The following is a 22,654-nucleotide window of genomic DNA, read 5'->3' on the forward strand; positions in this document are numbered from 1 at the left end:
CTCGGCTAGATCCGAACTCCTTTTCCTCCCGTCTAGAGCTCAGGGTGACGAGGTCCGGGATCTGGGTGACGCTCCGGGCTGCAGCTGCGCCGGTGCGGGGCGTCTGCGGCCGGCAGGAGGCGCGCGCGTGGGGCGCAGGGAGCGCGCAGAGGCGGCGCGCGCACGAGCCCACCCGGCCGCGCCCGGACAATACCCGGCGCGCTGGGGACGATGCCCGCGCCGGTGCCGCCCCCGCGCCGCGCAGCCCTGGCCGCCAGGCCCTAGAGTCGGCCCTGCCCCACGCTGCGCCGCCCACGGACCTCGCGGGAGATGGAGTGAGTACCCGGCCACGCGGGCTCCGCCGTCCCAGGCCCCCACCGGGGGACCCGGAGGCGACTCGGGGAGACCGTCCCCAGCTGCAAAGGGGAGGGATCGAGCTGGGCTGCGCGCTCCAGGCCTGGTACCCAGTCAAGCTGGGGGGGGCACCCGGATTGCACCCACACATCGCTTGCAGGATGCGGAGGAGAGAGGCCCACGCGCGCACACGACCCTTCTTCATCCAAGCCGGGCCACCTGTGGGTGGGCGCCCCCCGAGAGCCTGCGGGACCTCGGGAGTAGTGGGGACCCTTCCCAAAAAGCAGGGCGCTCCCGCCTCCCCTCCCCCAGCTTCGCCTCGCCGCCTCTGGCGCTTCTGTCGGTCCCTCCTGCGCTCTGCCCTCCTCGTGGCCTCAGCGGGTCGGCAGCCGCCTGGCGGAACAGATTTCGGCCCATTAAATGTGGTCCTGAGTTGCTACCGTCTGGAGAGGTGGATTTCCGCGGAGAGCGAGGCGGGCGGTTCCCTGTCAGGGGCTCTAATCTGATTTCCCCCTTCTTCTTTGAGCGCCCCCCCAGGAAAATGGGGGACCTGATGGTGCGTCTCAAGGAGTGACTGGTTCTGGTTGAATACGGTGGTGTACCCGGTCCCCAAACCCAGACTGGTGTGAGCAGGGGTCTGTTGGAGAGGTTGATGGGCTGTGTACACAGCCCGGGGGACCAGATGAGCATGAGCGGTCGGCCATTGAGGCATGAGGCCCCTCGAAGCAGTGCGAGGGTGTCCCCCAAGCCCCTCACTCCCACAGGTGGAAAGGATAGGTGGTTGAGGGGTGTTTGACAGGCCTGAGGGTGGGGAAACATTTCCTAGGTCACAAACCTGCCTGCTTGGTGACTGAGGTAGCAGCACCCCATGCAGGACCCCTGTCCTCATCCCAGCCAGGGCTTGGGACATAGAAGTCCAGCCAGTTTTGCTTGGTTGGTGGCCGCTCCCCCTGCCCTTCCCTCTCTGGGTGTGTTTTGTGTGAGACAACTTTCCTCTTGGGATTAACCCGTGACCCACCACACCCACTGACGGGTGGAAGCTGTCACATCCCTCCCTGGCCAAGAAGGCTGAGTCCCAGGCCTTTACTTCAGAAAGCCTAGACAAAGGCCTGTCTGCTCCCCCACCCCGCCCTGGGAGCCGGGCCAGGGGCTCAGGGGAGCCAGCGCCCGGACTTGCCTGCCCCACATCCCCTGGCTTGTTTATCTGTTTGCCGGCCTGGCCCAAGGGAGCCTCTGACAGCGGGGACAGGCCGGGGTGTGGCCAGGGGCTGCATTGACAGGTGAGAAGACCTCCCACCCAGAAGGGATGAGAGGTATTTTTCTGGTTAAACCTCTATTGTTTCCTTACCTTCCAACTGGGGATCCAGAGACTCAGGGGGCCTAGGCGATGCCCCAGAGCGCCCCCCCCCCCCGCAAGGTTCCTGTGGTTCTTGATGTACTGTGTGGTTCACGGGGCTCTCGGGGTGGGCGGCCCACCAGTGGGGTGGGGGATGGCCCCGTGTGGCTGTAAATGAGAGAAAACGTCTTGTTGGTTTCCAGTTGACACAGGGTAGATGAAGTTTCCATGTGGCCCTGGCCGGTCTGCGCTCCTGACCCACCGTTATCATGGTTCTTTTCCACAAGGGCTGAACTCATTCCCTTGACGAACTTCGCGGCCCAAAACACGGGAGACGGTTACAGAGGCTAGGGAGAGGGGATGTTCACCATGCAGCTTAAACGTCAGGGCGTGGTGTCGCATGTCTTTAATCCCAGCACTCAGGCTGAGGCAGGTGGATTTCTGTGAGTTCCAGGCCAGCCAGGGCTATATACAGAGACAAGCCAGCGATGGTGGCGTGCACTCGGGAGGCAGAGGCAGGAGGATCTCTGTGAGCTCAAGGCTAGCCTGGTCCACAGATCAGGTTCCAGTACAGCCAAGGGCCACCCAGAGAAACCCTGTCTCAGAACAAACGGACAAGGTTCGTGTTAAAGAATTAAAGGGGCAACTGGAGAGGTGCCCAGTGGTAAGAGGGCTCATTGCTGCTCTTCAGAGGACCCCGGTTTGGTTCCCAGCACCCACATGGTGGCCCCCCAACTCCAGTGACTATAGATCTGGGGGAATCTGACGCCCCCTTCTGGACTTTACAGGCGCTGCATGCAAGCCCACACACAGGCTAAAAATGAAATAAGTCTTTGAAAAATTTAAAGATCTAGTAAAAATTACTTTGAAGAGATGTAGCAGATACGGTAGCCAGGAAGCTTTAGCAATCCTCCTGCCTCAGCTTCCTGGAGTGTTGGGGTGACGAGTACGAGCTACCAGAATGGAGACGTTGAAAAGGTGTCCTTTGCTGAGTGCTGCCTGGGTCCTAACCCGTCCCCCGCCCTACCGTGACCCCACCACATCCCAAGCCCACCCCGCATGTCTGTAAGTCTTAGTGCCTGTGCCAGGCCTGCACTGACAACTGAATTTCAAAGCAAGCTTTGGTTTTCTTTGTACCTGTTTGGTTTCTGTGCTTTCAAACTCTGACTCTGCGCCTGTCTGGGGACCTCTGCAATGTTTTTCTCCAATACAAGGGAGTTTGGTTTGCAATGTGTGAGGTTTATGTTTTGGTTCGGTTTTTCTGTTTTTTAGTTATTTGTGTGGAGAGCGTGTGGGCGAGCGTCGTGGCTCAGGTGTGAGAGTCTAACTTTTGAGATTTGGTCCTCTCCTTCCTGTGGGTCCTGGGGATCGATCTCAGGTCGTCAGGCTTGGTAGCAAGCCCTTTTACCAGCTGAGCCCTCTCACTGGCCCCTGAAACGCGAATATCATTTATTCGTTTAGAGTTTTTTGTTGCTGTGTTTTAGTTTGTCATTATATTTACTATTTTTGTGGGCAGCGCATGGCGTGTGTCTGGAGGTCAAAGGATGTCTTGCGGGTCATTCTGTCTGCAGCACGTGGGTCCTGTGAATGGAACTCCGGGCCTCAGGTTTCCCAGCAAGCACCTTTACCTGCTCAGCCTCTTGCCAGCCCTCTCCTTGCAGTTTTAATGTTGTTTTTTTGTTTCTGTTCTTTTTTGGGGGAGGGTTTGAGCCAGGGTTTCTCTGTATTGTTTTGGTACTTGTCCTGGAACTCGCTCTGTAGACCAGGCCGGCCTCACACTCACAGAGATCCGCCTGCCTCTGCCTCCCGAGTGCTGGGATTAAAGGCTGCGCCACCACGACCACTTCTCAATCCTTCTGCCTCAGCTTTCTGAGTTACATCGCCACACAGATTTTTTTTGTAAGATTCTTTTTACCCCTAAGGCAGGCTTTTACTGTGTAGCACATGCTGACTTCCAATTCGCCACCCTTCTGTCTTGGTCTCCCAGTCTGTGAAAGATTTTCTGTTTTGCTTTGGTCCTTTCTGCCCTGTCCAGGCCCTGCCACACTGCTGGCCAGAATGGTGCCTGCAAACAGCAACAGGGATTCAGCCTTCTGTGGCTTGTGCCTGGGTCCAACCCCCCCCCAAGCGCCCTCCCCAGCCACCAGCCCCCCACCCCCCAGCAGGCTGCAGAGCCACAGAATGTCTGCCCTGAAGGACCTGGGGCATGGCAGGTCGAGGCTGGGGAGGGCAGTCTGGGCTGAAGGCAGCCTGCTCTGGGAGCCAGAGGACTCAGGACTTGTGTCTGGAGCTGACACCGGGCTGCAGAGGTCCTCCGTCTCCTGGAGGTTTTACAGCAAGAAACCAGGGACAGTCAGAGCGCCAGTGCACCCGAGACTGTTGATGGAGCCTCGGCCTGGCCCTGGATGACTCCCGGAAAGCAGCCCCGTGGAGCCAGCTGTGCAAGAGCAGCTGTGGAGGGTGGGGCCCGGCCAGGGCACCCAGCAAAGAGGCAGAGCAGGCAAGGTGGAGATCTGCGAGGCTGGGGAGGGCGGTGGGCACAGAGGCTGGGGTTTTGTGACATCTGCACAGGGAGATGAGACTGTCTCTTCGTCTGTCTGTCTGTCTCTCATTGTCCTTTTGTTAGTGTTATTGTTATCGTTTTGAGAGAAGGTTCCTCTGTATCCTGGCTGTCCTGGAACTCGCTCTGCAGACCAGGATGGCCATGAATTCACAGAGATCCGCCTGCCTCTGCCTCCAAGCATTGGGGTTAAAGGTGTGCGCCACAGTGCTCAGTGGGCTGGGACATGTCGGCACATTGACTGGCCAGCGTGCTCCGTGTGTCTTCTGTCTCTGCCTCCCCCGGACTGGGACAACCAGCCTGCACCACCATGTCCATCTTTTTATGTGGGTGCTGGGGATTTGAACTCGGGTCCTTATGCTTGTGCAAGTCAGGAAGCAGAGAGGTGACCACTGGTTCAGCCTACCCCAGCCTGTGGGACAGCGCCGCCACGGTCAGGCTGGGTTTTCCTACCTTGGTTAACTTGATGTAGAAAATCTTTCATGGATGTACTGTATAGTCCTGTCTCCATGGTGATTCTAGACCCTGTCTGGGTGGCAGTATTGCCCATCACAACCACTGTTGGCACCTTCTCCACGATTTGCCAAAGGTTTTGTTTGTTTGTTTTGAGACAGGGTTTCTTCTGTGTAGCCCTGAGTATCCTGGAACTTGCTCTGTAAACTAGGCTGGCCTTGAACTCACAGAGATCCACCTGCCTCTGCCTCCTGAGTGCTGGGGTTAAAGGCATGTGCTGCCACCACCCAGCTATAAATAAGTCTTTTAAAAATCTGGAATACTTTGAGCACTGATAGTGACTCAGGTGGAGAATTTTCCACCGGCCCTGTGTCGGTCCACCCGACAGGTGTGTTGAGTGTCTGATATAACAGGCTTCTGCACTGAGGCTCGGAAGGTATGTCACTCTCCTGGTGTCACATGACCCTGACCTCCAGCACCACCCTCATAGTGGCAGGCAGCACACACGGTCACCCCAGCACTGGGAGACAGAGGCAGGAGGGAGGATCAGGAGTTCAAGGTCATCCTTGGCTCATAGGAGGTTCAAGGGTGTCCTGGGTTTCCTGAACCCCATGGCAAAGAAAAGCAGGCTCTCTGAATATATAAGAAACAAATGCATTTTGTGTCTGGACTTGACCCCGTCTCTTTCCCTTAAGGGGACATTCAACCTGCATATTGATGCCAAGGTGCTCAACCACCTCCTCTACCTAGCTCTGGTGCAGAGGTTCTCAACCTGTGGGTAGCAACCCCTGGAGGGTGTCAAACAGCCCTTTCACAGGGTTCCATAGCAAGTACCCTGCATATCAGGCATTCACGTTATGATTCATAATAGCAGAGCTGCAGTTATGAAGTGGCGACAAAAGAATTTCATGGTTGAGGAACTCGAGGAACTGCTCTAAAGCCTCATGGCATTAGGAAGGGTGAGAGTCACTGCTCTAGAGCATTCCATCACCCCAGAGTGAAGCCCACACCCGGCAGTAGTCACCCTGTCCCCTCCCAGCACCCCGAGTCCACTTCCCATCTTTGGATTGCCCTGTTGGAGACATTTTCTGTTGCGTTGTCCCACGCACTGTGTGGCCTTTTGCGTCCTGTCCATAGCGTGGCACGTGTTGAGCCTCGCTCCTCTCCATGGCCCGGCACTGCTCCTCTGTGAACAGTCCGGGCCACGTGCCCACCTGCGGACACTAAATGGTGTACGTGTCAGTTTGTAACTCAGCTCAGGGTTCTAGACACCCAGGCCCCACCGTGGGTAAACGTGGGTCCCGGAAGTCAATTCAGGTGCTCACAGGACAAGTGTCCTGCGGGCAACGTCCCCTGGCCATGTCTCTGCTGAAGACAGAGCCGGGAGGAAAGTGCCAGGGCGCTCTTCTCGTGGGATACGAAACGTAGTGAGGTACTCAGAGTGCGTCACGGCGGTGGAGGCTAATGCAGGTTAACGCTTGAACACTAGCGTGGCCGAGGAGAGGAGCCTGGCCCACGGAGATCCGGGGAGACGGCACCAAGTGGCAGAGTGTCACACACCGAGGCCCCAGGGCTTGAGGGTCACCACCGGAAGAGTTGTGGGGAGGCATGTATGGAAACCAGAGTGCCCTTTCGCCCGAGGACCAGGGCAGGTCCAGCCTCTCTAACCGAAGGTTAACAATCAGGGCATCTACTCCTCTGTGGCTGGTCTGTCTCTGTGCCGCTCAGGGTGGTTGAGTCTACTCCATGCCTGAGGCTGCATGTAACCCTGGCATGGGACAATGGGAGACTCCCTGGAGAGCTCCCTGGAGGATGAGGCTGTGCCCTGTTTAGTTAGCTTGAAGGTGGAAAGGCCGAAGGAGTTCAGGGCAGGGAAGGCCAGCCTGATGGCTAAGGCTAGCTTAGGGCTGGCAGCAGGCTGGGGAAGGCCTGGAGTGTCAGGTCTGAAGGTGTCAAATACTAGGAGCCCAGGAGAGAGGGGGCAGCAGACAGGTGGCGGGCAGCCCCACGCCGGAGGCCTCATTGGGGGAAGGGCTGCCGGGCAGTCTCCTCTCCAGCCCTGGTGACCACCCCTTCCCCTCCTGGCCAAGGTCACCATCAGCACTTTCCTTTCATTTAGCCGCAGGAATGTTCTGGGCGCTGGGCTCCACGCCTGACCAGCTTGATCCCTTTCATTGCTGTCCTGCTAGACACTGGAGCTGCCCAGGCTGTGGAGGCATGAGCAACAGCCCCCCCCATCTCCTATCCCTGCCAGATCCGCCCTGTCCGCTGGGTGACCTTGGGACTGTTGCATAACCTCTCTGGGCCTTGGAAAAACAAAACTGGAAGCCAAGGCTTGGGCTTGGCTGTCACTGGATTCCCATTATCTCATCTGGAATTGAATTATCTCAGGAGCTAGGAGACGACGCCCTCCCTGGTCCTCAACCACCCACACACAAGGATGGAGCCCAATCCCCCTAAATGCTTTAAAATTATCCCCAGAAGGTGCGGCTCCTCGAGTGGGCATAGGGTATCCTGTGACAGCTCCCAGCAGGTGCCTGCTGTCCCCAGAGGCACCAGGAGAGGCTCAGAGACCACAGGTCCCTTTTCCCAGGACACACAGCCCACGGTGCAGCTTCCAACACACTAAATGTCGCTGTCTCCGAGCGAATGAAGACCTGAGGAGACACAGCCTGTTTTCCGGCCCCGCCAGAACCCGAGGGTCATTCCAAAGGGGTTTCTCTCAGTGTCTTATTGTGTTTTCCCCACTATGCAGCCCAAGCTGGCCTTGAGCTCACTGAAAATTCTCCCGCCCTGGCTTCCCAAGTGCAGGGCTCCAGCCACTATGCTCAGCTCCGTTTGCAGACACATGCACACGTAAAATAAAATCAGTATTTTCTTTCTTCAAGGCAGGGTTTCTCTGTGTAGCTCTGGTTGTCCTGGAACTCGCTCTGTAGACCAGGATGGGCCTGGAACTCACAGAGATCCACCTGCCTCTGCCTCCTAAGGGATTAAAGGCTTTTCACACCACGTTCCAGCTTATTTTTAGTTTTTGAGATAGAGCCCCCACATAGCCCAGGCTGGCCCCAAACTCCCTAATAGCTAGGCATGACCTTGAACTGACTCCCCAGTACCCCAGCCTCCTGCCTCCTAGGGGAGCCCTCAGCCCCATACTTCTTTTTCACTATGTATTTGGAGACCCGGCTGGCTTTCAACTCACTGTCCTGCCTCTCCTGCCGAAATCACCGGCAGGGGCCCTGAGATATGACTTGGGCTTTCGTGTTTTGCATATTTCTCCCCTCTTAACCTTCACTGCCTGCTGTAGACCCTTCCCAGAGAGATGCGTGGGCACACCAGAAACTAAAACGGGACAGGAGGCAAGCGTCCTCCCACCCTCCAGCACCCCCCACCCAAAGCTAGTGGAAGCCTTGCAGCCCCCCAAGCTCTGGGCCGGGGGTGGGTGCTCAGCGCAGGCCCCGCCTCCACACGCAGGGCCTCGCGTTGCCATGGGGACAGCGAGGTTGCCAGGGCGACCGCCTCCCGCGGGCCCGCCATCCATCACAGCAGTGGCGCCCGCCCGGAGGGTAGGGAGGGGTGCGGGAGGGGCTCAGCTGAGCGCTGGTGCTTGTGACCACGCGACAACAATCTGGGGATGGAACGGGCAGAGGGATGGAAGTTGACTTCTCGGGACGACTGAGAACATTGTCTCTTATGTCGGCTGGCTATTCGCCTGACTTTCGTCCGCTCTGGCGGGGGGACAGCCATCAGGCTGAGGACACTGACTGCCTTGTCTCTACCCGCCCACCGGCCACACAGCTGTCCCTGTGCCCGGCCTGAATGGCCACCTGACTCTTTGGTGGGGGGAATATCACACTGGATGGGTAGCTCCACATGGCCCTTTTCCCCCCCTCAGGGCCTTTAATCTTTTAAATTTCAATTTTATTTTTATAATTCATTTATTTTTATTTTATGTGCATTGGTGTTTTGCCTGCATGCATGTCTGTGTGACTGTGTCAGATCTTGGAGTTACAGACAGTTGTGAGCTGCCGTGTGGGTGCTGGGAATTGAACCCTGGACCTCTGGAAGAGCAGTCAGTGCTCTTAACCTCTGAGCCATCTCTCCAGCCCCTCAATTTTGTTTTTAAACAGAGCTTCACTGCATAACTCTGACTGGCGGGGAACTCACTATGTGGCCAGCTGCTGCCTCCTGGGGCCCTTGGTGCCTTGGCTGCAGAGAGGACCCTCTCGCCTCGGCCCTCTTCCTCAAATGGAGCAGAAGGAGGGATGTGGGGTGGGCTCTGCTGCACAGGATGTGGCCTTCCGCCTTGGGGAAAACTCACCAGACTGGGAGACCAAGAGATGGGTCTGGGTAGAAGCGACCTGTGCCTCAGTGGTTAGAATAGACTGAGCGGGGGGGGAGCCCCAAGAGTGAGCAGGTAGGTATGGGCTACTGCACCAGGTGGGGTCTCTCGAAAGGGGTGACGATGAAGGAGAGAGGTGAGAGATGGGTCTGGCTATTGCTGTGAGAAGGTAGTTTGGGTTGTTGGGTAGACAGGCGGCTGCTGGGAACAAAGAGCAGGGATGGGCAGGGGCAGGGACACCGGGGCTGGAAGGGAAAGAGAGCTGGGCCTCCAGAGATCAGCCAAGCACTCCCCAGGATGCTATGCCAGGTCCACCCAGCCGAGCTGAATCCCCACTGCTGAGGACAAAGAGAGGAAAACCCAAGGCTAACCCAGGGGACCAGGGACTTAGAAGGCCCAGACCAGCTTGGGCAATTTAGTGAGGGGGCAGGCCCATTGATGGCACAGCCTTTAATCCCAGCAGGGAGGCAGAGGCAGGCGGATCTCTGTGAGTTTGACGTCAGCCTGGTCTGCAGAGCCAATTTCAGAACAGCCAAGACTACACAGAGAAACTCTGTCTGGAAAAAAACAAATCAACAAAAAACCAAGCTGAGTGGTGGCAGAGGAGTGATATCCAAGATTGGCTTCAGGCATCCACTGCTGTGTGTACACACATGTACACACCCATGCACGCGCGCGCACACACACATGTACACACCCATGCACGCACGCGCGCGCACACATGTACACACCCATGCACACACACACACACACACACACACTAAGAAACAGCGCTGGGTCGGGGGGCAGGATGGAGCCCCGCGTGGCTGAGGAGTGATATCCAAGACTGGCTTCAGGCATCCACTGCTATGTGTACACACATGTACACACCCATGCACGCGCGCACACACACACACACACACACACACACACTAAGAAACAGGGCTGGGTCGGGGGGGGCAGGATGGAGCCCCGCCTAGAATCCCCGAGTGAGGGGCTGGGGGCGTGGTCAGGGCGGGGCCCCTGCTTATCAAGGTTCTGGCTTCCATCTCCAGGCCTGTAAAAATAGATAAATCCGTGTGCACTCACACCACCAGGCCCCTGGGAGGCACTGACTTGACAAGGTGCTTCCTGCCAGGAAGGGAGCAGCTGGACAGGGTCACCTGTTGGGGCGTGGGAGCCAGGTCACTTCACAGGCCTCAGTGAGGTCAGGAAACCGAACCCAAGGTGGGGGTGGGGAGGTGCCACTGGCTCCCGGTTGTCTGGATGGACTTGGGGGGGCAGTTTGCTGGTGGGGGCTGCGGGACCTGGCTCCCTGCTTCACTCCTGGGCAAGTCCAGAGCTAGATGTGTCTCTTGCTCTGAGTTGCACAGATGGGGAAACTGAGGCCCACAGAGGTACAGGGAACACTGACTCCAGGGTGTTGAACATGGCTGTAATTTCAGTCTATGGAGATAAGGCATCAGGAAAGGGGGGGGCTGCAGGAGGTGACCGAGAGTCTAACCCGTCTTAAGAACAACGGGAGACAAAACCTTGGCTTTGCTGTTTGTTCTGGGGAAACTCATGCCGTCTCCGGGGTCTTGGGCTGCTTTGAGAGAGACCCTACCGTTTTGTCATTTACTTTGTGGTGTTGGGAGGTTGATGGGGAGGGCGAGGGGAGCCTGATCTTCTCTGTGTCTGACTTAGTTGAGAGGAGGGTCCCTGGGGACCATCCTGACAAGTCTTCTAGTCTGTCCTGGGAGGTGACACTCCCTCTTTCATTTTGCTGCCTGATGACTGCCTGTTTGTCCTTCATGGCCCAAGCCTAATGCCACCCTTTCCCGTACCCTTCCCAGGTCTCTAGGCAGAGCCTCTGAGGGGGCCGGGGGTCCCACCTGGTAGGGGATCTACGGTTGGGGTGGTCCTGGGTTGGCTAGATGGTAAAGGATGGGACTTTGTCTCCTGTATGCAGGGTCCTGGCGACAGACACTGCGTCCCAGCAGGAGCGGCTTCAGGCCATCGCAGTGAGTTCCTCCCGCTGTGGGGTCGTGAGTGGGTCAGGCAGGGTGGGGTTCCAGGATTCCAGATGCACATTCTGGGGCTTGGGAACTCGGGAACAGCAAGCAGAGTTACGTAGGGGTCCCTAGAAATGAAAACAGACAGGTGGGGGAAACTGAGGCTGGCCTTTGTCACAGTCTAGGCCCACGGTCTGCTGATGCTCCTATTTCCCTGGCTGTGGTGGGTACAGTTCCCAGAGGTGTGGGGTCTCCCGAATCGCACTGGGGTGGGTGTGGCCCTGACCTAGTCCACGCTCGCAGGAGAAGCGCAGGAAGCAAGCCGAGATTGAGAGCAAGCGCAGAGACCTGGAAGATGACAGGAGGCAGCTGCAGCACCTGAAGGTGGGTGGGGTGCGGGGTAAGGTGGGGTGCACCTTGGGGCCCGGTCTGTGGGAAACTTTGGGTGCAATTGTGGCCCTGGTCTTTGGGACCCAGGCCCGTGGGGGCTGTTTCTCTAAAGCTGGCCGGTGTAGTTCTGTGTGGGGCCTGCGTGGGACTGCTGGCTTGTGTGACCCTTGGGGTGACTGGGGCTAAGGTCATTGCCGTTGTAACTCTATTTATGACCCACCAGCCTGACCTCAACCCCAACACTGATCCCATTCACAACCCTAACCTTAACGCGGGTCCCAACCCTGGCTTTGATCCGACTGTGGCCCTGCCTGGGTTCTGAGCCGCTTCCCTGCCCCTCCAGTCCAAGGCGCTGCGGGAACGCTGGCTGCTGGAGGGGACGCCGTCCTCGGCCTCCCAGGGCGATGAAGACATGAGGAAGCAGATGCAGGAGGATGAACAGAAGGCCCGGGTCCTGGAGGAGTCCATCGCCAGGTGGGCAGAGGGGAGGGGGCCCTGCTCGGGTGACACAGGAGAGTCCAGGTGGATTGGCCAGGGGTTAATGGTCTGGGCCCGGGGACACTTCTGGAGCCCCCTCCATCAGGGCTGGGCGGGTGTCACGGTGTGGACAATCCCGTGTGCCCCAGTGAGGGTCACACAGCACCTAGCCTCCAGCTGCAGCTAGGGACTGTAGGCAGACCATGACTGAGCCTCCTCCTCTGTGACATCCTGTGTGAGGCCTGGGCAAACAGGAGTCCCCGAGGAAGGGAGGTGCCGCCAGCAGCCTCCCCGAGGGCTTGCAAAGGCTTCCTGGCGCCTGCCCAGCTGGCTCTTGAAAGCCCTAATAGAGACCACAGAGGCTGCTGAGCCTTCAGGAAGCATGGAGGGGACGGGACAGGGAGAGTAGCCTTCCCCATGGGGGCTGGAACAAAACACAAGTGTTTCCTGCAGACGGCCGGTGGGGATTTTGGCTTTGAAAAGAGGGGTCGGAGTACAAGGAAATGACTACTATGTGAATTCAGCCTGGCCAGGGGACTCCTCTGTCGGGTTAACTGGGATTTCCCTGACTAATTGGAAGCAGTTTAAAGATTGCATTTGGGGCGCTCCTGCACATTAAGAGAGATAACGGACTCCCCCGGCTTCTGTTTTCCTGATCCCTTTGAGTGTTTTCTGAGGTTTTGGTTTGGTTTTTGCCTGGCTGGCAGAATCAAAAGAATCAAGTCAACCAGGCTAGGACTAGGTTTCACCCTTGGCCACACCTCCAGCCCCTCACTGGGAGATTTTAGGCCAGGGCTTACCTCTGACTGCACACCGAACTCCTCACTGGGGAATTCTAGGAGGGCTGCCCAGTCTTACCTCTTTTTGGTTTTTCGAGACAGGATTTCTCTGTGGCTTTGGAGGCTGTCCCGGAACTCCCTCTGTAGACCAGGCTGGTCTCGAACTCACAGAGATCCGCCTGCCTCTGCCTCCCGAGTGCTGGGATTAAAGGCGAGCGCCACCACTGCCAGACCCATCCTACGTCTTTTTAAAACAATTCTTTGTAACTTTTGCTGTTGTGAACCTGCATCTCTATAGCTCAGACTGACTGACCTAAGCCTGGCGGCCATCCTGCAGTGGTGCGCTTCCATTGCCTGGCTCTGCCCTCATTATTTTTGGGGAATTTGTTTGTTGTGAAGTCTTCTGATGCTTGTGACAGTGACACATATGTTTCCCTTTGTCCCTACAAAGCTCAGCCTTGCTGCCAGTCGTGAGTGGGAAAACAGGGAAGAGGGCTTTGTTTGAAGCAGCTTAGCACACAGTGGACTCAGCCCTGCTGCTTGCGGGCTGGGAGAGTTGCAGGCCCATCGTAGCAAGCCCAGGAGTTGAAACAACGGAACGTAGAGAGGGCTCAGTGGGTGAAGGTGCTTGCTGCCAAGCCTGAGGACCCGAGTTCAATCCCCAGCACTCACATGGTGACCTCCGTGTGCATACACAGACACTGTCTAATGACAAATGTGAAAAGAAAGAGAAGTTAAATTCAAGCCAGGCACTCGGGAGGCAGAGGCAGGTGGATCTCTGAGTTCAAGGCCAGCCTGGTCTACAGAGCGAGTTCCAGGACAGCCAGGGCTCTTACACAGAGTAATCCTGTCTTGAAAAACCCAAACCCTAGATTTGAGGAGCTTCTGTGTGACCTTTGTCCCTTTACAGGCTCGAGAAAGAGATTGATGTCCTGGAGTTTGGAGAATCAGCCCCAGCCACCCCAAAAGAGAACTCTGCAGCCCCTAGCCCGGTCCGGCCCCTGTCCACAAGCCCAGCCAAGGAAGAACAAAAGTCAGATGTCCTGGTGAACTCCCAGCAGGTAAGAGGCCCCTAGTGTGGCAGAGCCCTGAGCGACACCCACAACTTCCTTAGTGCAAGGACGATGGAGGCTGTGTGACCTGAGAGGTATTGCTTGACCTCTCTGGCCTTCAGTTTCCTCTATGTGGAGGCAACTTCCATGTCTGTTTGTTGGCGATTTTGTAGCAGTCTGAGGAAGTAGTGGACAGTGAGGTCTTGGCCCCTGGTGGACCCCACCCTCAGGTTTTCCTTTCTGCTGGGGTTTTTCCCACATTTTTTGTTTCCTTCTTCCTCTTCCTCTTCCTCTTCCTCTTCCTCTTCCTCTTCCTCTTCCTCTTCCTCTTCCTCTTCTTCTTCTTCTTCTTCTTCTTCTTCTTCTTCTTCTTCTTCTTCTTCTTCCTTTTGAAGAAAAAGTTGTTGTGCATTGAACCCAGGACCTGTTTGACAAAGTACCCAACTCTGATCCACATCTTAGCCCAATATTTGTATTTTTTGGTTGTGAGCCTAGCCTAGCTGGGCCATCTCTCCATTCCTAATATTCATGTTTGGTTTTGGTTTTGGTTTTGTTGGGGTTTTCAAGGCAGGGTTACTCTATGGCTTTGGAGCCTGTCCTGGAACTCGCTCTGTAGATCAGGATGGTGTTGAATTCACAGAGATCCGCCTGCCTGTACCTCACGAGTGCTGGGATTAAAGGCGTGCGCCACCATCGCCTGGCCTCTGTATTGGTGTTTTGAATTGCCTGTTTGCATAGTATCGTGGAGTAAATGACTCTGGAGTCACTTCTGTCCTTTCCACCTTTATGTGGGTCCCGGGAATTGAACTTGGGTCTTCAGGCTTGGCGGCAAGCACCTTGCCCTGTGAGCCACCATCTTGCTGACCTGAGTTTTGGATCTTTTTTTTTTAAGGATTTATTTATTTTTATTTTATATGTGTTGGTGTTTTGCCTACCTACATGTTTTGTGAGGGTGTCGGATCCCCTGGAAGAGGAGTTACAGACAGCTGTGAGCAGCCATGTGGGTGCTGGGGGTCGAACCCGGGTCCTCTGGAAGAGCAGCCGGTGCTCTCCAGCCCTGAGTTTTGGATCTTTTGAGACCGTATCTCACTGTGTAGCTCAGGCTGGTCTAGAACTCGAGCTCTTCCTGCGTCGGCTTCAGCCTGTACCACCACACCCAGCTGGCCATGTTTTCTATTGATTTGTTGTGCGGGTGTGATGTCTGTGTGGGTGCGCGTGCACACGGGCCAGGAGGATGTCGTGTGTCTGCCTTGGTTGACCTCCACACGTTATTTTTTTAAATATTTATTTATTTATATTTTAGAGCCAGGGTCTCACTTTGTAGCCCTGGCTGTACTGGAACTCACAGAGATCCTCCTGAGTGTTGGGATTAAAGGATTGAGATACCACACCTGCCCATAAGTCACTTTTTTTGGTTTTTCCAGACAGGGTTTCTCTGTATTGTTTTGGAGGCTGTCCTGGAACTCGCTCTGTAGACCAGGCTGGCCTCGAACTCACAGAGATCCACCTGCCTCTGCCTCCCGAGTGCTGGGACTAAAGGCGTGCACCACCAACGCCCGGCAGATCACTTTTTAAAACCTCCATTTGATGGAGGGAGGGAGGGTCAAAGTTACGGGTCTGACTCCAGGCCACACAACTGGCAGGAGACGCTGGGCTAGGATGAACTCATGGCCTTGTGCGCACTAGGAAAGCGCGCTGCTACTGTCCTGGAGCCCTCTGCTGTTGTCATGGTTTCGGGGGAACAGAAATGACGCAGTCCTGAGCGCTGGCCCCTGCCCGCTGGACACATGCGCATAGACGGGGACCACAGCTCAGAAGGGGAACCAGACCTTATCGTCAGAGAATCCTTGGGCACGGGGAGACACAAAGCATGTAGGTTCATGAGGAGGGTGGGCAGGCGCCCAGCCGCGCAGGCCCATTCTGCAGCTGGGGGATGGATGAGACGAATGGGCGTATCTAATCCCTCCCTCTCTCTTGCAGACACCACTGGGCACCCCGAAAGGTAAGCTTCCAAAAGGGTCATGCGGCCTCTGGTGCCCTCTGATGGCCAGAGGTGGGATGGCGGGTGAGCGTGGCGGGGCCACAGCGCGCTTACAGGTCAGGAAGTTTGGGACCTGAGGCCCTGGGCCAGCCTGTCCACATTCACTCTCTGTGACATCGCCTCCAGCTAGCTAGCCTCTGTCTTAACATCTGTAAAATGTCTCGCCTGTCATCCCAGTGCCGAGTTCATTAAAGCAGTAGGATCTCCCCGGCTCACCGACAAGCCGGCTCAGCCTCCCCAGTGAGCTTGTAACTCCAGCCCCGGGAGACCTGACCTGACTCCATGCACACACAGGCACACACACATCTAATTAAAATACAACAAGCTTAAGAAGTGCCCTCGAGGTGGAGAACAACCGTGAGACACAGGGTGTCTCAACTTAGGGCTTCTATGTGCACATGCCCACTTATGTGCACACCCTCATGAGTAAGTGCACACACACATGAAAACAGAGAGAGACTGCCAGGCGGGGGTGGTGGGTGCGTTTAATCCCAGCACCTGGGAGACAGAGGCAGGTAGATCTCTGAGTTCAAGGCCAGCCTGGTGTACAGAGCAAGTTCCAAAAATAGAGATATATAAATATTATGTATTTGTGTATATATGTCTTATATATAAGAATACTTTTTAAAAACAGAGTCTTGCTGCGTGGTGGTGGTGCACACTTTAATCCCAGCACTCTGGAGGCAGAGGCAGGTGAATCTCTGAGTGCAAGGCCAGCCTGGTCTACAAATCAAGTGCCAGGACAGCTATACAGAAAAACCCTGTCTTGAAAAACCAGCAAACAAAAAACCAGACTCTTACGTAGCCAGGCTGGCTGTAGACTTACCGTGTAGCCAAGGATGGCTCTGAAGTCTGGATTCTCCTGAGTACTGGGGAAGACGGTGCCCGTGTGCCGTTTTGTGCGGTGCCGGGCATGGGACCAGTGACTCCTGCAGGTCAAGGGAGCACTGTGCCCACTGAGCCCAAACACAGCTCTATTCATTCATTTATTTATTTTTGAGGCAGAGTCTCTGCAAGCCCAGGCTGTACTGGAACTCACTATGTAGGCCAGGCGGGCTTGAACTCACAGAGATCACGCCACACATACACCTCTGGCGTGCAGCGCCATGCCCGGCCCATGTTTCTAAGCTCTCTGTTGAGCTTGTGTTTCCTGCCCAGCACAGCTGGCATGGCTGGTGATATGGCCCTAGGACTCTCTGGCCTGATTTATGGTTAATTATTCATAGGGAGAGTGTCTCTCAGTCTTGCTGTAGAATTAAAAATTAATAATTAAAAGAAAATCCAAGCAGGCCTCTTAGAGATTTTGTGAAAGTCATTTTGGGCTTAACAATGAGAAGTCTGTGGGGCTCAACTGGGCTAGCTTTGGGGTGAGGGGCCCCAGGAAGGTGCAGTATTTGAGGTGCAGGTGCATGTGTTGGGGTGTGGGGTGCAGGTGTTGGGGCTTGGAGTACAGGTGTTGGGGCTTGGGGTGCAGGCATTGGGGTCTGGGGTTTCAACTGCGTGTGTCAGGGAGTCTGGGGTTCCAGTACATGCTCAGAGGAGTGTGAGTTTAGACCATTTGCAGGTGTGGCAATGGCTGTAGACAAGGCATTTTGGGGGTCTGGATTCATGCTCATGGAGGGATGTTTTGAGGGGATCCTGCGGTCGGTCTTTTCTCTGACTCCGCCTTTCTCCACCCTGTGCCTGGTGCAGAGAATCGCATGTCTTCCACCCCCGTGCGGACTCCGGGAGGATCCACCATGATGAAGGCAGGTGGGTCTGCCCCCACTCCCCCCCTGGTCTAGCTGCCCTCTGAGACTCTATCTGAGTCCTGGAGGGTGAGGCTGGCAGGGAGGGGTTCACCCAGACCTCAGTACCCATCTGCGCTTTGCTCTGACACGCCCACAGGCCCATGCTTCTCCAAGAAGACGGGCCCAGCATGGGGGCTCTCGCAGCTTCCATTCCTAACCTCAGCCTGGCTACCCGGGGCTGGCACACAGGCCGAACATGCTTCCACATGCCTGAACATGCTTGCGTCATACCCTGACTGCTGCAGGGGTCCCGGCACCACACCAACCTCATGTGGGACCTGATGACTAGCTTAGACAGTGTCCTGGGGGAGGGAGGGAGGAGGGGCCACAGGAGGCCTAGAATTTCCCGCACAGAGCTCAAGTTCAGGAGGCTCCAGATGTTTCTTAATTCAGAAGGCGCCTTCAGAACCACTGTGGTAACACCAGACGTGGCTCCTCCCGTCCCCCCATATCACTTCAGGGTGGCTTTGTACTGTGCACACCCTGCCCAGTAAGCAGGCTGCCTTGCAAGAGTGAGTAGGTTCAGAGACAAATGACTAACAACCCGTTACTTGTTCAACAAATGCACAGGAAGCCAGGCACGGGAGAGGGGGAGTTGGTGTTCTGGTGGGTGCAACTGACTACTCAGTTAATCGGGGGAGGAAAAGGAGGGAGTTATGTTAGGGCCCTGGAGCCCCACGGAGGACCACAGGGCTTACCCACTCGGCCACGTGCTCACAAGTGCCCTCTGGTGGCTGTCCGGAGAACAGACCTAGGGCTGAGGTGGGCCGGGGAACCGTGCCAGGTCCCAGCCTGGGTGGGTGGGGTGCTGTGTGGTCAGCAGGGGAAAGTTCTAGATGTTTCTGGAGGTGACCATGAAAAGACCCAGCCAATGGGGGTGGACATCAGGCTGCAGTGGGAGCCTGGGAACCTGCTCTGGTTCAGTGTGACGTCAGCTTGGGACACTAGAGGAGGCTTGCTGTTGGGGACATGGTCAGTGCCTGGGCAACTGCTGTTAAAATTCATCTCATGTGGCGCAGCCTTTAATCCCAGCACTCGGGAGGCAGAGGCAGGCGGGTCTCTGTGAGTTCGAGGCCAGGCAGCGTCTGAGGGCTCAGCAGTACGCAATGGACAGAGACGAAGGACACAGGTCCCGGAGTGGGTGTTAGCGTGGGCTGCGGGTTCTGAGCAGAACGCAGACTTGAACCCTCGGCATCGGGGGCTATGAAAGAGGGCGAGGTGGAGAAGGCTGCTCTGGGCGGTGTGCCCAGTGTCCCCACTGTCATCACTGCTTGGCTCTGCTGCTACCTGTCTTCCCTGGCTTGGCCATAGCCCGGCGGGGGGCGCCCGAGGGTGACTGGGATGTGGGGTAACCCCGTGCTTCTCGTGTCAGCCATGTACTCGGTGGAGATCACGGTGGAGAAGGACAAGGTGACCGGGGAGACCAGGGTGCTGTCCAGCACCACACTGCTCCCCCGGGACCCACTCCCTCAGGGCGTGAAAGTCTACGAGGACGAGACGAAAGGTATGAGAAGCCAGGCTTGCTGCAGGGGCACTCGGCAGACCCAAGGCTGCCCCGCCAGCCCGCTCTCCCGGCCTGCGGTCATTCGGAACCTGGGTAGTGTGCTGGAGTGCAATCCAGCGGCGTCTCAGCCGCGGCAGAGCCCATGCCGGCCGCTGGGTGGGGGGCGCTTCTCAGAAGCCCGCAGCTGCACAGCCGAGAGAAGAGACCAGGGCCCCTGGCAGGGACCACAGCTTGTGCAAAGGCCCCGAGGCGCACTGGAGGAGGAGGGACTGTGCCCTGAAGGCGACTGGGCGGTCTGACTGGATGGGTTTGGGGAGGTGTAGAAGAGATCGGATTTTATGTGTCTGTGGTGCTGGACTTGGAATTCAGGGCCTCCAAAATGCTAGGCAAAGGCTAACAGCAGCGAAGCCATGCCCCAGCCTCTCACTGGTGGATTCTAGGTAGGGGGCGCTATCCTGACCACGCCCCCAGCTCGTGACCACGCCCCCAGCACCTCACTGGGCTATTCTAGGCTCCACCCATTACCACACCCGCAGCCCTTTACTGATGGATCCTAGGCTGCTATTTCCAGCTCTCCTGGCTGGTTTTGTAAGTGTTTTCCAGGACTCGGCTGTGGGGAAGTCATCTTGAGGAAACTAGGGTTCATCTAATCAGGGATGCTTTTAGCAGGAGCCATAAAATCAAGCTGGTCCCCATCCCATCCTCCTTTTAAGAAATAGATACATGTCCTGTCGTTCTCCTTTTTACTGTTTGTGCTTTACGAGGTTTGGTCCGTATAATTTTATCTACTTTCAGAGCATTCCGTTACCCCAGTGAAGCGCCCCGTCCCACAGGCTCTCACCCCATACCGTCCCCCTCTCCCACGCGCTTCCCGCATCAGGGCGGCAGGACTCTTTTGGGCGTTTCCCATCACGGAATCCCACAGTGTGTGGCCTTTTGCGCCTGGGTTTCTCAGCGAGCAGTGTCCTGAAGGTCCCTCCAGGCGGTGGCGTGTGAAAGCCTCCCTCCTTTCCTTGGCTGCTTGATAACCCAAAGTGTGAGGGGACCGTGTGTTTGGTACTGGACTTGCTTTTGTGTGTGTGTGGTGTGGCCGGAGTAGGACTTGCTGGCTCTGATGGATATGACTGTCTATGAAGGACACGGCCGCTCTCTAAGTGGCCGTGTCTCACCCTCTGACCTCCCACCATCCCCTCCCTCCCTCCGGGGACCCAGAACCAGCTAGACTGGACCCCGGTTGCTTAGCAACTGCAGGGGATCTGTTTCTTTGGAGACCGGATTCTCATCTCAGGAGCCTAGCCCTGGGGGAGAAATTTGACCCTGCCCTTTACCCCCAGTATCACCAAGAGGGGGGTGGTAGCCCTCCCCTGAATCCCGGGGGCCACCCTGTCTGGGACTCCGGAGGACTTTGCCAAGTTGAGGTCCAGGAGTACTTTGGGGCTGTAGACAGTCCGATCCCCTCGATGAGGAGACCCTCTCCTTACTTAGGATAACTCAGAAAGTGGCAGCCGGGCCTGCAAGTGCACGCTTGTCATCCCAGCACTGGGGAAACTGGGGCCAGAGGAGTCTCTCCCTGGGACTCGAGCTCATGGCAATCCTCCTGCCTCAGTCTCCTTGAGTGCTGGAACCACAGGCATGCACCACAGGAGCTGGCTATCACAGTGGGCGTCGTCCGCAGCCTCTGGGCTCTGTCCTCACCCCCCCCCCCAGCTAACTCTCTCCATGTGTCCCCACGCAGTGGTCCATGCCGTGGACGGCATTGCTGAGAACGGAATCCAGCCACTAAGCTCCTCCGAGGTGGACGAACTCATTCACAAGGCCGATGAGGTCACACTGAGCGAGGCGGGGCCCACAGCTGGGCCAGCGGAGCCTCGGGGACTTGCGGAGGATTCCAGCAGGACCACGCCGTCCAGAAGGGAGATCACAGGGGTTGAAGCTCAGCCAGGAGAGGCCACCTCAGGCCCACCGGGCATCCAGCCCGGTCAGGAGCCCCCCCGGTAACCATGGTCTTCATGGGTTATCAGAACGTGGAAGATGAAGCAGAGACCAAGAAGGTACTGGGCCTGCAGGACGCCATCAAGGCTGAACTGGTGGTGATCGAAGACGCGGCCACGCCCAGGGAGCCAGCGCCACCCAACGGTAGCGCGGCTGAGCTCCCAGACACCAAGGAAGAGAACCAGACGGGGCCCTCGGCCACCCCCAGCGACGCCCAGGACCTCGACATGAAGAAGCCTCGCTGCAGATGCTGCTCTGTCATGTGAGCCGTCGGGGCGCCCCGGTCCCCGGTCCCCGCCCTTCGCTCCACACTCCACCCAGCAGCCCGGCCCTCCCCGGCGCCTGCCCACCCCCGCCCTCCACCTCACGGGCCCCAGACACCTGTGTGTGTGTGTGTGGTCCCTATGCACCTCGAGTCACGGGTGGGGGGTGCTCTGCCCATCACCACACTCCATACTCACCCCGAACCACTGAGCCGTGCGTCTTCCCTTGGTGAGAGACAGGCCGACCCACCTCAGATCCCCTAAGAATGGGGACCCCCAACTCCAAGTCACAGCAGGTTTACACAGGCGGCTCATGCCCACCATGGTCTCCATCTGCTGTCCCCAGGCCAGCCTGTCTGTGCCTTATTGCTACTTTTGGGGAGTCTCCGAGGGGACCAAAAAGAGAGGGTCTCCCTGGCCAGCGCGCCAGCAGCCTGATATGGGCAGGTGGGGTGAGGCCACACTTCTTTGGAGACCCGAAGTCTGTCCTAGGGTGGAGGACGGGCACCTGTGGGTTCCCCCAGTAAGTAGGGGAGCTCAGAGCAAGGGTAACCCTTCACTGGGGATGGAAACATCACCCCAAGATGGGGCCATTGTCGGCAAGGCCCCAGATCAGCTACTCCCTGTCCTGGGTCCCCCCACTGTGCACACACTGGGCCCCTCCTCCTGGTGCTAATTTAGGGACCCTTGGAGTCACCTTTACCCTCTTCTCTTGGACCAGGGTCCTGGGTTTCCCACGTACCCCAGACCCCAGAAGGCAGGGGTACGGCTGCCAGCACTGCAGAGCCTAGCGTTTCCAGACAGGTTTAGGGTGCCCCACACACACCTTGGGTGGGAGGAGTAAGGGAATCCCCCGTCTGCTGCCTGGCTGGGCAGGAGCCATGGCAGGGGGTCCCCCACCCGCGGGCAGGCAGCAGCCACTTTGGTTCCAGAGGCGCTGCCCTGCACACAGACGCTGGCTCCACGCTCTCCACCCTCGCCGGCTTCGGAGGGCTACACCCGGTCCAGGTCCCTTTCCCTGGGACTCCAGCCTGGTGTTAGAGCTCCCTGTCACTGCCTGCAGCCGCTGCGGTAGGGCGCGGGACAGCCGCAGGGTCTGCGTCCTGCCCTTCCTGTGGCCTGGAGGAGAGGCACTCTTCCCTGAGGGGTGACCGGTGGCGCCCCTTCCTCTTCCTCCTCGGAGTCCGCCTGAGCCTCGGCTGAAGTGCCCTTGCTGCCCCCTTCCGCTTTTGACGCGCGACGAGGCCCCGCCCTTCACCCCCATGTTCTTGACTTTCCCAGAGAAACAAATTAAAAAGACAAAAGTGTGCGAGTGTGCGGAGCCAGACCGCTGCAGTTCTTGGGTTTCGTCTGGGCGGGAAGGGGTGCGGCC

At 57.2% G+C, this 22,654-nt stretch overlaps 1 protein-coding gene across 1 annotated transcript; it reads left to right on the forward strand.

Moving 5' to 3' along the window:
• Positions 1–159: 159 nt before the first annotated feature.
• Positions 160–22,589, forward strand: Palm (paralemmin). The gene is given in 10 exon segments (XM_005083343.4): positions 160–314; positions 10,952–11,003; positions 11,298–11,378; positions 11,728–11,858; positions 13,551–13,701; positions 15,673–15,694; positions 17,426–17,485; positions 18,896–19,027; positions 20,763–21,013; positions 21,016–22,589. Coding segments are annotated over 10 exon segments (1,155 nt in total). The 5' UTR covers positions 160–309; the 3' UTR covers positions 21,286–22,589.
• Positions 22,590–22,654: the final 65 nt, after the last annotated feature.

This window comes from Mesocricetus auratus, unplaced genomic scaffold, assembly GCF_017639785.1.
Source record: "Mesocricetus auratus isolate SY011 unplaced genomic scaffold, BCM_Maur_2.0 Super-Scaffold_100676, whole genome shotgun sequence".
Classification (NCBI taxonomy): Eukaryota; Metazoa; Chordata; class Mammalia; order Rodentia; family Cricetidae; genus Mesocricetus; species Mesocricetus auratus.